Raw genomic sequence first — 16,310 nt, forward strand, 5'->3', positions numbered from 1 at the left:
CAATGACATCATAGGTCACTAGCAGAGGCAGGACTACCCAGACACCACTACTATACTTTATTTCAGTCGAGTTGCACCAAGTATAAATAGCTGTCGATATGATGCTTCTAAACAGCTTTGTCCAACTATTATTTAAACCTAGATAATCAATGACAACTACTGCTACTGATCCTGCGACTAACAACAACGACGGTGGACTATTTGAGAATAGATCATCCGGTTCTTCCATCGACCCTGAAAAGGTTTCTGTGGAATCTGGAGATAACAATAATTCCCAAGCTGGAAATTTATTGACGAACTACACAGAAGAAGAGGTGATGAATATGGGTCGCGCTTATGCTAAGGAGAGTAATTTGGACCAGGAGCTTTTTGCCAAAGCTGCTGCCATAGCCAGAGATCCATCTGGTTATAACTCGATGGCTTTTTTGAGTGAGGAAGAAAAGCAGGGTCTTTATTCCGAAGCTGAACACCCATGGAGATTACCGAAGAAGTTATATTGGTTGGTCTGTACTGCCTCGATGGCTGCTTGTATGCAAGGTATGGATGAGACCGTTATTAATGGTGCTAACTTGTACTATCCATCTGCATTTGGTATTGGTGGTAACAGTGACAGAGACAAGTGGCTTGTGGGTCTTGTCAACTGTGCTCCTTACTTATGTTGTGGTTGTATTTCCTGTTGGATGACTGACTGGATGAACTGGCATTTCTCTAGAAGAGGAACCATTTTTATCTGCTGTGTTATTGGTGTTCTTTGCTGTCTTTGGTCTGCCTTGACTAATACTTGGTGGCATTTATTTATCGCCAGATTTTTCCTCGGTTTTTCTATCGGTCCAAACAGTACTACTGTTCCTGTCTACTCCTCTGAGAGTGCACCAGCCAAAATTAGAGGCTCCTTAGTGATGAACTGGCAGGTTTGGACTGCTTTTGGTATTATGCTTGGTTATGTGTTTTCCCTTGCTTTCTACAGAATTCCTGCTCGCGGCATCGGTGATGGCCTTTCCTGGAGATTGATGCTTGGTTCGGCCATGCTTCCATCCATTATTCTTATGTGTCAAATTCCATTCTGTCCCGAATCTCCTAGGTGGTTGATGGGTAAAGGTAGACATAGAGAGGCCTTTGAGTCCCTTCAGCAGCTTAGAAACAGTGATTTACAGGCTGCAAGAGATGCATTTTACGCCAATATCCTTATTATGGAGGAAGGTTCCACCAAGGCTTCGTTCTTCTACAAGATTGGGGAGATGTTTGCCGTTAGAAGAAATAGAAACGGTGCTATGGGTGCTTGGATTTGCATGTTCATGCAACAATTCTGTGGTATCAACGTCATCGCTTACTATTCATCCAGTATCTTCCTTAATTCTGGTTTCAGTGAGAGGGACTCGTTGATTGCATCTTGGGGTTTCGGTATGCTTAATTGGGTGTTTGCTGCTCCTGCCTTCTTCATGATCGACAAGTTTGGAAGACGTTCCTTACTTCTATTTGCTTTCCCATTCATGGCTGTTTTCCTATTAATGGCTGGTTTTGCCTTTTGGATTCCGGAAACCAATGAGAATGCAAGACTTGCTGTCATTTGTTTGGGTATCTACCTCTTTACCATTGTTTATTCTTCATCTGAAGGTCCAGTTCCTTTCACTTACTCTTCGGAGTGTGCTGCCTTATATGTTAGAGATGTTACAATGTCCTTTGCTACGGCTACTTGCTGGTTCTTCAATTTTGTTTTATCTTTGACTTGGCCTTCACTTCTAAAAGCTTTCAAGCCTCAAGGTGCCTTTGGTTGGTACGCTGCTTGGAATGTCGTCGGATTTTTCTTGGTTCTTTGGTTGTTACCTGAAACTAAGAATTTGACTTTAGAAGAGTTGGACGATGTCTTTGATGTTCCAGCACATCAGCATGCTGTCTACCAAACCAAGGCCTTCTACAACGCTTTCCAAAGACGGATCTTGCACCAGAAAGTTGAAAAGCTTCCTCCTTTATATCAGATCCATAGAATGGCTATTACAAACACCTCTTGGGAAGAAAAGAAGCAAACTGTTACTCATGTGGAGTGATAAAATTTGTTGGTTTATCTTATATATTTCTCTTTAATACGAAGTTTGACGACCTTTTTATACGAAATAACACTATACATTACAAAGCAGGACCAGCCGCTATCACCTCATCGGTACAAGAAGAAGCGTACTTTTCAAAGTTCTCAACGAACAATTGAGCCAAGTTAGTAACCTCATTTTCGAAGTCTTTTGTACCTAATGCCCAGTTTCTCGAGGGATTAAGAATTTCGGAAGGAACTCCTGGACAGGACTTTGGAACCTGTAATCCAAAGGTAGGGTAAGATTCGTACTCGACCTTGGCCAATTCGCCGGAATGGATTGCATCCAAAATGGCTCTGGTGTACTTAAGAGGACATCTTTTTCCACCTTTGGTAAACGATTTACCTGTCCATCCGGTATTGAGCAGCCAAGCATCGGCGTGGTGCTCAGCCATCTTATCTGCCAACTGTTGGGCGTATCTCATTGGATGTAAAACGAGGAATGGTTGACCGTAGCAGGCTGAGAATGTGGCCTCTGGCTCAGTGACACCAACCTCCGTACCCGACATCTTGGAGGTATAACCGGAGATGAAGTGGTACATGACCTGGGACCTCGTCAGTTTCGAAACTGGAGGTAGAACACCTCTTGCATCACAGGTCAAAAGAATAATATTGCTTGGATGAGTATCCACAGTACATGGAATTTTGGCTGAAGGAATATATTCGATAGGATAGGCACATCTGGTGTTGGCAGTAAGTGAAGGATTCGTGTAATCGACCACCCTGGTGACTGGATCGTACACAACATTCTCTAGGACAGAACCAAATCTTATTGCATTGAAAATTTCAGGTTCATTGGTTTCTGATAAGTCGATACATTTAGCGTAACAGCCTCCCTCAATGTTGAAAATACCATGATCAGACCAGCAGTGTTCATCATCACCAATTAATTTCCGGTTAGGATCAGCACTTAAAGTGGTTTTACCTGTTCCAGATAATCCAAAAAACATGGTAACATCACCATTCTGGATACCAATATTAGCAGAGGAGTGAAGCGTAAGAATGTTGTGTTTAATGGGCATCAAGTAGAACATGAGGGTCAAAACGCCTTTTTTCATCTCTCCAGCGTATTCGGTACCTAAGATGACCATCTCCATAGCCTTAAAATTAAGCTCAACGGAGGTGGCAGAAGACATTCCCTTGGTGAAAACGTTAGCAGGGAACTGACCAGCGTTCCAGATAGTGAAATCGGGTTCACCAAAGTGTTTCAGCTCCTCTTCAGTAGGCTTGATTAACATGTTCTTCATGAACAATGCATGGTAGGCTCTAGCACAGACAATTCTCACCTTAAATCTGTATCTAGGATCCCAGCCTGCAAAAGCATCGATGATGTAAACCTTCTCTCTGGTTCTCAAATAGTCGATAGCTCTAGATCTGGAGATCTTCCAGGTTTGACCATCAACTTTCTTGTTGACGGGACCCCACCAAACATCATGCACGGATGATTCTTCAGCAACAATACGTTTATCCTTAGGAGATCTTCCGGTCTTCGAGCCGGAAAAGGCGATAAGAGCACCGGTGGAAGAGATGGTGGTTCCTTTTTCTTTCAAAGCATCTTCGTACAAAATAGGAACTGCCGAGTTGTAATGAATTTTTGTGTCTGGACTCAAACCCAAGGCGGCAGCGATGGAAGATTTCCTGGCTGCTTTGTTGAAAGGAGCATTGGACTCTGCCTCCACAGAGGTAGCGTACTCTCTATTGAGGTCGACAGCGGTTGGAGCCATGGTTAATGAATATAATAAGAGAATAGGATGCAAGGAAAAGAAGGGTTTGGAGGAATGCTAGGATCCTGGAGTGGAAACTGGCTGTATTTATACACCAAGGGAAATTGAAATACTCTACGGGAGAATTTTGACAGCACAGTTAATTAACCCTATAACTATGGTTCTTCAAGATAGAGAGAAGCATGAAAAAATCCCCGAGCTGAGTCTCGGGAACAATGGGAATTTCCTTATTTGTGAAACTGAAATTGTCTGGTTTCTTTATTGGTAGAATCTCCGGGTCTTGACTTAAAATTTTTTGTGGGGAAACTTAATACGGGATGAGGTATCCCAGGGTGACTAATAGTCGTAGGGGGTGAACGGGGTGTACGGGGTGTACGGGGTGTACGGGGTGTACGGGGTGCCACAAATGCAGGAGATACCAGAGACAGTAAGAGTTTTAAACTGATTTTTCCCCGCAGGCAGAACGCGGGCAGCACGCAGGCATTAGCAACGTTCAATTTCCTCCGGGCCGAAGTGAAGACCTGCATAGTAGGCACTCAGCAGGTCTGGCCTGTCAGCGCAACAAACCTTCAAGAACTCTTCAGAGTCCGGGAGTACGAGTCTTTTAAAAAATTTGGATTGGCGTACGGAAAGCTACGAGAATTGATTTCAGATTTGACCCGGTTATATACGTATTTGTTGTGTAAGGATGACTACTCACTCCATCTTATCCTGAACCTTATCCATCAAGCTATCGGCAGGACCTTGGATACCCTCGGTTACAAGCTTATCAGCAAAAGGCTTAATAAATACAGTGAACACAACTTCTGCACCGTTTGTAGCAGGAGATGCCAAGTAGATCAAGAATAGAGTCTTGAAGAGAAAGTAGGCAGGAACCCAGTAGAGAATGGCCCCTGACCAGAATTCAATAATATTCAACGAGGCGAAAACTACCCAGTAGGTTAACAATCTGGTGTCATCCTTCGAGCCAGAAGTCTTCAAAGCTCTCAAAGATAGATAACAAGGATAAGCGAACCCGGCCAAATTTGAGAGAAGTTCACCGATTCCCCCGATGTTAAGAAAAATAAGCAGTAAATAAGTTGCGCCTGCACCAACGACAGCATAAGACCTTGGTAATCTGGTCTTACTTTCAAAAGCGTCCAAAGACTTGAAGTTCTGCGTGTTCTATTTGATGTTAGTAATTGACTATCTGATGAATCATTTTTCACCTACTAGATCAATGGAGTTGAAGGCACCTTGAATTTGAGCCTGAATAGAGTTGAAGTCCATTTTTTTTTGATGTTGTTTTCCCAAAGAAATGAAGATAGCCTAAGCAATCTAACCAGCTCTTGTTCAAATGTTTCTCTTCTTTTCGTTTCATCTGCAGAGAGGGAGGGAGCGGTCGGTAGGTCGCGTCGCATTTAGAATGCGTCGATCGACCATAACTACATGATGTATACTGAGTTCTCTGCTCTCTCTTTATTCCTTACTACTTACATTCTATCACTAATTCCTGCAAAATCAAACTGCTTTTGCAACTTATCTCCACCGATTTTGTACCCGATTTTGATCCTCATCTTGATTTTGGCTCCTTCCTTTCCTGTAATTTTAATCTTCAGCGTAGCTGCTTCTTTTCCTCGTAGCATACTACTTGATATGGGAGAGAGCTCAAGTTTTTGGTGCTTTGTTACCGCACATAGTACCGATATCTCTTCCACAATACTCAGAGAAGTTTCATTTTTCACCACGCATGTTATTAATGCTTCTCCTGCCCCTATTTTTTCGGGATTAAACCCAATAGACACGTTTCCGTCGTTAAATGCCTCTATTTTGGCAGATTCTCCTTCATTTTCACTCTTGGAACTGCCTAATATGTCCATTATAGTGTTTGCAGACGTGTTTTCTGTAGGTTTGATGCTTTGATCTCCAAAAATATCCGAAAGAATGTCCAATGTACTACTCTCTGTCTTCTGTGATGGTTCCTCAGGCTTCTGTTGCTGCTGCTGAGGATCACTTGGCTCATCGTCGAGTAAATCAAGTAACAAATTTCCCGTGTTGGTCCCATCTTTCGTTGCTGAGGTAGTCAATACCCCCCTCTGCGTACTAGAAGTCTGCTCAAATAGAGAAATTCCCTCGTGTTCCTTTGGTGGAGGAGGTGGCATCCTCTCTAGAAGTCCCTTCTTAATAGTTCCAGGTTCTCCAAATATCTCCATGTACTCTATTGCTCGGATCTGAATCTCCAAATTGATGTCTTCCTTAGACGACTCGATCATCCTTCTAAGTCTCTCTACTTCTCTGGCTCCCTTAAACCGCACTGACAACTTTAGTGCTGCCGTTAGAGCATATAAGCGAACTTTCCCTCTTCTAGAGGCATCATCAGAGGTCGATAGATTCAAAAATTTGTCTAGTAAATCTACTTCAGACCCCTCGCTGATTGTTTCCGTTTCTGAACTGATATTTGTGTACGTTCTACCCAAGGCAAGATCACCGTACTCTCCAAGACACCAGATAGTCACAAGCGCAAGACCGAATTCTGTGTACGAGACCTGAGATGCCTTTATAAGGTGAACCACAGCATTCTTTGTAAGATTTGTGTTCTTATTTTGCATCACAAGTGCTAGAATGCTGGAAATAATGTCATCCGAGAAGTAACCACCAGAGATTTCAAGCATTTGAATGAGAGTGTCGAAGGTCCACTCAAGGCTTGGCGAATATTTATAGCAAGCCAACGATAACTGGGTGGTAATGTATGGTTTAAGCTCATCGTCAGAACCTGATAAGAACTTGATAAGTTCTTTGGTAAGCATCCGAATGTTCTGCGGATTCATAATGGCGAAAGAAAGTTCCAAAGCTCTTCTACGAATGGAAATATCTCCATCTTTCAAACATCCAACGATCATTGTCCGGTGTCTTTGAACAGCCAATGGCTCATAATTAATAACGTTAAGTAAAGCATTCAAGGCAACATATTTTGTATTGTTATCCTTCAAAGAGAGGAACTTACTGAGGATGTTCACACCCAAAACTCTCAAAGAAGAGTCTGAGTTGACGGCAAAAATCGTCTGAACAGCCTCATAAAGAACAGCATGGGCCGGTCCTTTAGAGTTTTCCAGCCGGGAACAAATCTGAGTTAAAAGATCATTCAAAGACTCCAAATTTGGGTTGTTTTCATCGCCTTGAAGAAGTAAACGTAGCGTTTCAAGTAAAGAAACGTACAAAAATGGATCCGGAACACCCTTAACATCGTATTCTGGCGAATATCCTGTCGTAGAAAGAAATCTAAGATGAGTTAAGATCTGGGGAACCTGTCCACGTAGAACATCGTGCGAAGTCTCGTCATTAAGGAAGATTTCCTTAACTAATTTCAACGCAGAAAGAAGAACACCGTGTGATTTGTCCTTCAACAAAACCGGAACCTTATCAATGAACACCTCTGACAAATCCGGTTCCTTTTTCACTAGTTTGGCAGCCACTATAGCTGCTTTCTTTCGAAGATAATGCGAATTGGCGTTCAACAAGCTTTCAACATTCGTATACAAATCTTTGGCCAATTCTGATGATGCAATATTACCCAAAGTACACAAAGCTAACCCTGTTATGTATTGATTAGAGCTTTTAAGGTCATTATCCAATGAATTCGTGAGAAGGGTAAGAATCTCTTGATTCTCGTCCAAAATAAGCATCGAAGCCAGATATCCGAGTCTTTTGTTGGTGAACAAAGGTGAGGCAAGTAACTTGAGGCACTCTACTTGTCCAAAGTACGTCGGTTCTCCAAGAATGTAAAGATAGAGCAACTTCTGGATGTTCTTGCGTCTATGTTCCTCATCCAAATGAGGATCTCTAAACGAGGTCCTTATTTTGGCCGACTCTTTACGAATCGCCACCCTTTCGTCAGCAATTGTCTTGCCAGATCTCACGGCACGTATAAATGAACGAAGAGAAGCCATATATACCAATAAAGAGAAGAATAAAGGGGGGTCTCTATCCCTCTTGACGACGTGTTTGTTCCTCTTGTTTTTTCTACTCGTCTATGATTGACGCGTCGATTATGCTGATTGTGGTCGATTTTTCAAGAGTCGCTCCGACTCGTCGTTTTGACCTTTAACGACGACCGTTTTCTCGGTATCTTCGATCTTTTCGGGTCTATTTATTCCTATTGTTATTCATCTCAAAGAAATCCATCCCAAAGAACCGAAACCGGCATCTCAAAATATTGAAAAGTTTGAAGACAAAATAAACGACGTTTGGAGAGTTAACTGTACGAACGTTTTTTTTTTGGTCCTGTAATCTTGTCATTTCAGTAACTCGGTAGCAGATCAAGTGGTTGCAATCTAAGTTCAAAATGAAAAGAACAGGAGAAGCAAATTCTAGTATAAACAAATTTTCAACGTTGGGACAAAAGATAACACTGTTGGACACTTTGAACACTTTGGTTTTTTTGCTGAGTATTCAGAGTAATACTGAACAGTGAGGAATTCAGAGGGTTTGATGCTGCAGGTGGTGGCTTGTGAACAAAGTTTACATCTGTACTCTATTTCTTCTTCTATGTCTATTTTGTGTGGCTTTGCTTTGATATTGTTACAACTCTAATGAATTTGATTTAATAATATGACATGGATTATAGCGGCATCTTAATGATGTCCACAGGATGCTGTGCTTGGTTTGGGTCGACTGATTACTATTCTTGGTAAAAAATAGATTATGATTTACGATTGCCTCCTTTATCTCATCCATTTCCATATTGATGTGGGTCGAACTAGAACTATTAATAACGACTTTATTTGTGTTGGTCTTACTTTTCACTGGCTTCCGCGTATTTGGAATGGTTACACTACTTGAATCTTTACTTCGCCATGCCACTTATGGATAGTTTCTTGATGTGCGGTTGTGAGTTGCTTTTCCAGATGATATTCCTCTGTTATTATGGTGTGTTCTTGTTTCATTGGTTATTATGTTTGAACAAACAGGTACTACGTGGAGATCTGTTTCCGAATTTATTGTGCTCACAATGTTCTTTATTTAGAACGTCTTACTTGGACATTCGGTGCCTATACGGTGATCATTCAATTCCTATTGGACCATAAAGAATTTTGCACATGGTTATCACTGTTTCCGTGTGCTATAAGATCTGTCATAATTCCAGCAGTAGTGGAATAATTATAGAAGAACTGAAAGAAGCTTACAGGTTGTATGTTATTGCCACTATCTTTAGGCTTGCTGGTACTACAGCTAAATTCGGAAATTGAAGCTTTAACATAAAACTCCAGGTTTTGCAATGTGTTAGTATAGACCAAGGTTGAGTGCCCTTATGAATAACTACAGCTGATACAAATTATTTTGAAAGCGCAAGTTCTCCGAATGGTAAACCAGTTGCAAGAAAAGCAGTACTAATCAACTTACTGGGTAAATTAGATGACCATGACAAGACATTAAATTCTAATAGAGTCATGGATTGAATTCATGGTGCTCTTTATTCATGTTTTTTCACATAATTGTAAGTTTGCTACATTTTCTCGTAAGTTTCAAACAATAGGTCAATCATAATAGTAGAAATAAATAATAGATGAGAATCAGCAAAGTTTAGCAGATTCATACTTGAAAGTAAGGTGATTCAAATGCCTGTTGATTGTTGTGCAAACCTTATTTATCATTTAGCATGGAGTACATGACTGCTCTCAAAGCCTTAATATGACCAATGGTTCTCTCACTAACGATTTTTTCTCTTTCCAATATTTGAACACCGAATATGGCAAACAAAATTAATATCCCTATGCAACTTAGTGCACCTAGAACAAAACAAGTTGCTGTCCACCTGCACAGTGTGCAAAATTGGAAATTTGGTGATCTGTAACATTTGAGACGTGGAGAAAAATGTGATTTAACCCATTTTGCAACTTGTCGTTTGTTCGAAAATTGAAGTATCTCCTCCTTTTGCTCTATAATGAGTGAATGATTTATGGAATCTGTTACTTTTAGTAGCCACTCATAGAGTCCTTGCTTTGGTTGTTTTCCTCTTAATCTTTTTAAACTCCTGAAAAACTCCAGTCGACCTTTTTTCGTAGCAATATTGATTGTTTGGTCATTTTTCATTTGAATTCGGGGGAATATTAACGTCTCTTCACCTATTGATTCATTTGTTGTCAAAATAGAGCTTGAATCAGTCAAATCTCCTTCGTTTTCATCCGTAGACGAAAGTGCTATAACTTGATTCATAATTGTTTGGCACTTGTTGTTATTAATTTGAATGTAGGTTCGGTTTCTTAGGCCGATTTAAATAGTTCATTGGACCATCAGATGGCTGGTTCAATGATTTCTATAATGGATCATGCTGATGATTATGTGCAGGGAATTTATGACTAGTCATGTTAATAAAGATATCAAGTGAAATAAGTACAAACAACAAGAATAAGAAATAGAAAAAAAAAAGAGAAATGGTAAAATTGGAAAATCAAAATGGAGAAATGGATTAAGTGTTCGTAAAAAGTAATGCAAACGTTTTGGATTTGCTGTTGGTTGTATACTCTGAAGGTTATAGAGAGTAGGGATTCTTAGTCATTCGGTATTTGAAGTAGGCTTTTAGCTCAGAAGGAAAATATTTAGTTAAATAGCTGGAGCAGGTAGAACAGACGTTTAGATTTAATACACCCGTACACCGTATCAATGAGAAGCCGGAAATAAGTGGGTTACATGAAGAGAGCCGAGCAATAGGCAATGGACAATAGATAATGGATGATTGGCAGTGGGCGGCATCCAATTGGCGGCATTCAGTGGGCAGTGGGCCGTAAGTAGTGTTACACCAATATAATGGTCAAGGCTGCTACAGGAGAAGAAAGCAGTGAGGCTTGTAACCGCGAAAAATTGCATATGCAGCATCCCTGAGAAATTTTCTTTCCATAGACATGGAGGAACGCTTAGGCTCTATTGATCGAAAGGAGTTATCACTAGAAGTTGACAGTGCAGTAAAGTGCAGCCAGAAAAAGTTAGCGGCATAACCGGCAAGGTTATGATTGGGGAATTTTATTTGCAATGACAATAAGAATGCGTGATGCAGAAAGCCCCTATAGCTTTCCCAAAGGGGAACTGGCATGAAGCGTGATGATGTGCGGCTTGAACTCAAAACAAAGATCACGGTATATTAGGGCTGTGGAAAAAATAAAGAATTAAAGTAAAGAGCAATATCCAAGCTGAAAGGGTATGAGGCGGCTGTAAGTAGCATAGGTGCGGTAACCACAGGAACCTGGATAACAACTGAAACATCGGGAACCTCGGGAACCACGAAAATCACGGGAACCACAGGGACCACGAAACCCACAGGAACCGCTGTAACTGGGCGAACTGCCGTAAGGGTAAAAAGCAGGGTCTGGCGTTAAGTAAAAATTTTTCAGAAAGTACTAGAACCTGTTCAAATTCATATGATTCCAGATGATCATGCCGTCAACTTCGTAAAGTGACAATAACCTGAGGTAAACAAGAGAATCATCGGCTAACGATGAAAAGCATCTCCGCATATAAAAACAGTGAGTGTTCTAAAACTTTAAGTGTGGAACGAGAACAATGTCAGGCCAATGGTTGTTAGTTAATCCGACCGGCTAGCCCAGAGAAGAATGTATAATGTAAAGAGATAAGAAATAGAAAAAGAAATTAAAAAGAGCAATAGAAAAAGAAATTGAGAAAAGGGTATATAGGGTAGATAGCTACGTGGGAGGAAAAGACGTCGAAAACAGGAAGAAAAACTTCATTGTTATAAAAGAAGAAAAAGAAATGTAAATGCAGATCAGGAACATGTCTCTGATTGTGTGTAGAGTAGAATGCATGGCGCCAGTGACGGTGTTGACGGTGTTGACGGTGTCGACAAAAGTGATGGTGGTGAAAGGCGGGGACGGTGGGGATTTGGGAAAGATGAAGGTGGTGACAGTGGTGGATGTGGTGACAGTGATGAAGGTGGTCATGACGGTGATGGTGGTCATGATAGTGGTGGTGGTCATGACGGTGATGGCGGTCATGACGATAAGTAGTAACAGTATCACAACGTAAACCTATTTGCGCACTATACCATATCTCTGAAGTTCACCATCTGGTACACAGCATTTTCTTAAAGACCTTTGACCGCGCCAGTGGTTAACAAGTTGATAAGGACGGTTAAATCTCTTCTTACAACCCCAGACGGTTCCATTAGAATTTACTCCGCAACAGACATGGCCTCTAGAATGTCTGTGTTGTTCTCTGATATGTCTCCGAAGATAGTCCTTGGACAGGAACGTTCCATTGTATGAGCAACCTTTGTAGGGGCACTTGCAGGGAACTTTACCCTGTGAGGAATGTAGCGAGGAAGAGGAAGCGATAGACTCGGGCGATGAGAATGACGAGGAAATTGGTGACAGTGGTTGCCTAGAGGATGTGGAAGACTTGGTTTGACTATCAACGCAAGAAGGGCTTGGCAAGGATGCAAGAGGGGCCGTAGGCATTATATGAACCGGAGGAACCCGAGGAGTCTGAGCAACCTGAGAAGCTGGAGGAATTTGAGGAACCTGAGTCATGCCATCGAAATTTGCGTGAGACATTGGATGGAGCATTTGCCGAGACATTGACTGAGACATTGGATGTAGCATCATTGACTGAGACACTTCATAAGGCATCATTGGCCGAGAAACTGACTGAGATAATTGATAAGGCACAGGCAGAGCCATTGACTGAGACCTCGGATGGGACACTGACTGCGACATTGGCTGAGACATCGGATGAGACGTTGGCTGAGGTATTGAAGAAGGGGGTTGCAAATTAAATTGTTGGTGATATGACGGAGGAATGTTATATGCAACTGGATATGAACAAGACTGTGGAACCTGAGGAGGAGGTGCATCCAGTCTGGTATTGGATGTGTAGAGATAATTCAGAGGTGGGGAAGTAGCCGGAATAGCCGATGGGAAAGTAGCTGGATATGCAGCCTGAACTTGTTGTAGTTTCTGAGATTGACCTATAGGCACAGGAAGAATTCTTAAGTCATCTAATAGAGCTTAGCCAGCATGAACCTTAGGAAAAGAAGGCCTTGGAGGAGTTAAGGTGGGCTGAGAATATAAAGAAGGATCGGCGTTCATTGGAGTTAAGATTGCAAAGCAGACAGACAATGTTGAAGGAAAAGAGCAAAATTGAGAGAAAGAGAGAAAATTGTAAGGAATATGTAGGACATCAAGGGTATCCAGTAGTTTTAATGGTCTTGCGGCCAGGAAAATATTAAGGTACTAAGTTTGGTCCACATTACGGCAGTTGCCTAAATGAGTTTCGGGGCAGTTGCAAAAGAAACGTGGGATAACAATCCAGAAATAAAGCCCAACTTAGTAACAATGAAGCTACAGCAGGGAAGCATTCGAGACAGGCCGGATTTTAAGGCTGTAGGTTTGTTTGGTGGAGAAGGTGATGTACACAATTTAACTGGTCAGTTATCTCCGGACAAGAAGGATATGTGCCTTTTGAAAACACACAAGTGGCGAGATGTCGGCCTAATAGACGATGATTGCTTGTTTTCGTTGGTGCCCGTGGTTGCCATCGTTGGAATTACGGATACAGGTCGATGGCAAGTTGTTTGCAAGTTGGTTTTAATTTGTGATAAGTTCATTTCCACACCTTTTAGCAAGTTGCACATTTAAGCGGATGTAACCAAGTACAGACTAAGTTAAAAATGACAGGTGTAGCCTTCTATTGGTGTCTCTACCAATTGCCTTTTTATGCGGGTTGCTGCAGGTTGCTGCCACCTTCTGCAGGATGCTGCAGGAAACTGCATCACGCCAAAAAAAAATTATTTTGGCTCTGAACTTCACCCTATTTCTTATGTGGCTCTGGAATCTGGGAGCGTAAAAAATAAAATAAAGATTGCATAGGATGTGCGGGATGCACTTAGCCATATCGATTTCCTAATTAGATCCCGCTCTCGCGATAGCAGTGGCCAAGCCGATCAGTGCCGATATAGAATGTGTGGCTCTATTGTCATATACAACTCTGTACGGCACTGAAACACGAACTGACGCACATGATAAATGTGTACTAAGGGGGTTAAGGGAGCGTTAAGGGGGCTCTATGAGAGCCCAGGAAGGCCCAGCGAGACAGAACGCTACTAAGAAAAGTCTGAGATGCGTCTTTCCATTCCCGGAGCCCCGTGTCCCCCGGGAGCCCGGGAACCCGGGCTGCCCGCGCCGCCTATATTTTTTTTTTAATTTTTTAATCGGCCGGCCGATCGACTTGTTCCCTATCGAAGCTTTCACGATTGAAGAACTTTCAATCTTATAAAACGCTACTACTGACTTCAACTATTTCATCTATTTCATCTATTCCTGTGTAACACATATTATTATTCGTCTAATCATGTGTTGCTGTTGTTGTTGCGACTGCTGCGATTTCATTCTTACAATTATTGCTTTTGTCTGTCCCCCCATACCTGTGGCTGTCAAAAAGGGTATTTGTTCTTGTGATTTCCTTATCAATATTGCCCTCTGCCTTTTAGGTTATGTTCCTGGTCTCATTCATGCGTGATACATCATCTTGACCGACCCCGACCGCATCCAGTTATCAGATGACTTGGAAAGGCAGGTCTTCATAGTTTCTCCTCTCCGCACAGAATATGCACAGCCCTCAAGCACTGCACTGCCTTCAAGAAATGCAATCACCTTCTCTCATCCTGAACCGTTTCTAGAGAGCCAGAATAACCCACAGACTGCAGCATTGATTGACCAGCCAGTTAATTTGAGTCCTCGCAGTATGTCACCCAATGTAGGCATTGTTGGTGGCGCCAAAACCGGTCCTCCTCTAAACTATGGTACTATTTCTACTTCTGAGGATGCTCCTCCTAGTTATGAAACTGTCATGAAGGACACTACCAAGGGGTTCCAGTGAGCCAACCCCCGATAGATCGATTTGTTTTAGAGCTTTGGTTATATACTGGTTTATGTATGAATATATTGGTGTACGGGTGTGCGTTCGTTTTTCGTTAGTTGATTTTCATATTATGTACTTCTCCCTTTGCACACATTGATACTTATTGGTCAATAAGACGATGTACTCACTGCAATATTGTATTTCTAAGGTACATGGTGATAGCCTGGTATCTACGGTGAAGGTGAGTCCAGATGGAAAATGGCTGGCGACGGCGTCCGCCGATAAGACCATCAAGCTATGGACATTGCATCAGGGAAAATTGGTTCGTTCTATGAAGGGCCATACTGAGGGAATTTCGGACGTCGTGTTTTCTCCTAATTCCAAGTATCTAGCATCCTGTTCAGACGATTTGACCATCCGGATTTGGGATGTGGTTAATGGTACCACATTAAAAATCCTCAAGAACCACACCTATCATGTCAACTCTCTGAAGTTCAACTACAAGGGGACTATCTTGATTAGCGGCTCGTCCGACGAGAACATCCGGATATGGGACGTTAAACGTGGAAAGTGTCTCAAAACGTTGAGTGCGCACAGCGACGCGATATCTTGCGTCGATATAAGTTTCGACGGGTCGATTGTTGTTAGTGGGTCGTACGACGGATTGGTCCGTCTCTTTGATCTAGACACTGGTCAATGTCTCAAGACGCTTATTGACGAAGAGAGGGGATCCAGTTTTCCTGTCAGTCATGTCAGTTTTCCTCCAAATGCAAAGTATGTACTCTCCAGTTCGCTCGACGGTCACTTGAGACTATGGGACTACATGAAAAATCGAGTCGTCAAAATGTACAAGAATAGTGATGGTGAATCAATTGCTGAGAAGTATTGTTTGGGCGCCGACTTTGTTACGTATGGTGAGCATCGATTAGTTTGCTCGGGTGATGAGCAAGGTCGTATAGTGTTTTGGGATATCCAATCGAAGGAAATCAAGATGGTTCTTAAGGGATCAGATATTATCGATCCTATAATGCAAGTTGATGTCTTCAAGCATGGAGAGCTAATAGTTAGCGTATCATTGCACGGAGAGCTAAAGGTATGGCAAGCAACAGATGTGCTATAGAGTACAATACTTGTATGTATAATATATTAATTGCATAAGAAAACACCGGAATATAGTAGTATAGAAGCAAGCGCTACATAAATGAAGTACAAGGATTACACTAGTTATGTATGTTTGATAGCTTCTGTTGCCTCAGGGGCATCTGGGATATCTTGGACTTCTGGTGCATCTGATACATCTGGTGCATCTGATACATCTGGTGCCTCTGGTGCCTCTGGTGCCTCTGTGGCGTCGGTAGCAGTGGTTTTAGAATTTTCATTCTTGGAGAATCTCTTTTGTATGGAGCTATATTGCTCTCTAACGAACTTTAGAATTCTTCTAATAGGCATTGTGGAGATTGATAAAGAAGGAGAGAGGAGAAAAGAGAAAAAGAGAAAAGAAAGAAAAGAAGGAAAAGAAGGAAAAGAAAAAGAGATGCAAAAAGGAGAACAACAAAGTAGAAGCATAAGTGGCGATAGGGTTCTTTAAATACAGCGCCAAAGTCAGGAATCGAAACAAAAGGGATTAGAAACAAATTAGGTGGGAATTTCCAAAAAAG

The 16,310-nt window shown here is 41.8% G+C and overlaps 7 protein-coding genes across 7 annotated transcripts; 4 read left to right on the plus strand and 3 right to left on the minus strand.

The window, feature by feature from the left end:
* Positions 1 to 149: 149 nt before the first annotated feature.
* Positions 150 to 2,045, plus strand: FOA43_001782 (uncharacterized protein; the record flags this gene model as incomplete). The annotated part of the gene is made up of 1 exon (XM_038922089.1): positions 150 to 2,045. The coding sequence occupies one exon, from the start codon at positions 150 to 152 to the stop codon at positions 2,043 to 2,045; it is 1,896 nt and encodes a 631-aa protein (XP_038778017.1).
* Positions 2,046 to 2,124: 79 nt separating this feature from the next.
* Positions 2,125 to 3,807, minus strand: PCK1 (Protein kinase C-like 1; the record flags this gene model as incomplete). The annotated part of the gene is made up of 1 exon (XM_038922090.1): positions 2,125 to 3,807. The coding sequence occupies one exon, from the start codon at positions 3,805 to 3,807 to the stop codon at positions 2,125 to 2,127; it is 1,683 nt and encodes a 560-aa protein (XP_038778018.1).
* A 696-nt stretch (positions 3,808 to 4,503) lies between these two features.
* On the minus strand, positions 4,504 to 5,076 carry FOA43_001784 (uncharacterized protein; the record flags this gene model as incomplete). The annotated part of the gene is made up of 2 exons (XM_038922091.1): positions 4,504 to 4,971; positions 5,020 to 5,076. 2 exons carry the CDS (start codon positions 5,074 to 5,076, stop codon positions 4,504 to 4,506), a joined length of 525 nt encoding a protein of 174 aa, XP_038778019.1.
* A 203-nt stretch (positions 5,077 to 5,279) lies between these two features.
* On the minus strand, positions 5,280 to 7,733 carry FOA43_001785 (uncharacterized protein; the record flags this gene model as incomplete). Its single annotated transcript, XM_038922092.1, has 1 exon — positions 5,280 to 7,733. The coding sequence occupies one exon, from the start codon at positions 7,731 to 7,733 to the stop codon at positions 5,280 to 5,282; it is 2,454 nt and encodes an 817-aa protein (XP_038778020.1).
* Positions 7,734 to 10,824: 3,091 nt separating this feature from the next.
* On the plus strand, positions 10,825 to 11,801 carry FOA43_001786 (uncharacterized protein; the record flags this gene model as incomplete). The annotated part of the gene is made up of 3 exons (XM_038922093.1): positions 10,825 to 10,828; positions 10,971 to 10,978; positions 11,589 to 11,801. The coding sequence occupies 3 exons, from the start codon at positions 10,825 to 10,827 to the stop codon at positions 11,799 to 11,801; spliced, it is 225 nt and encodes a 74-aa protein (XP_038778021.1).
* Positions 11,802 to 11,993: 192 nt separating this feature from the next.
* On the plus strand, positions 11,994 to 12,568 carry FOA43_001787 (uncharacterized protein; the record flags this gene model as incomplete). The annotated part of the gene is made up of 2 exons (XM_038922094.1): positions 11,994 to 11,999; positions 12,248 to 12,568. The coding sequence occupies 2 exons, from the start codon at positions 11,994 to 11,996 to the stop codon at positions 12,566 to 12,568; spliced, it is 327 nt and encodes a 108-aa protein (XP_038778022.1).
* Positions 12,569 to 14,629: 2,061 nt separating this feature from the next.
* On the plus strand, positions 14,630 to 15,772 carry FOA43_001788 (uncharacterized protein; the record flags this gene model as incomplete). The annotated part of the gene is made up of 2 exons (XM_038922095.1): positions 14,630 to 14,637; positions 14,875 to 15,772. The coding sequence occupies 2 exons, from the start codon at positions 14,630 to 14,632 to the stop codon at positions 15,770 to 15,772; spliced, it is 906 nt and encodes a 301-aa protein (XP_038778023.1).
* Between the last annotated feature and the right edge of the window lie 538 nt (positions 15,773 to 16,310).

Source organism: Brettanomyces nanus, chromosome 1 (genome assembly GCF_011074865.1).
Source record: "Brettanomyces nanus chromosome 1, complete sequence".
Classification (NCBI taxonomy): Eukaryota; Fungi; Ascomycota; class Pichiomycetes; order Pichiales; family Pichiaceae; genus Brettanomyces; species Brettanomyces nanus.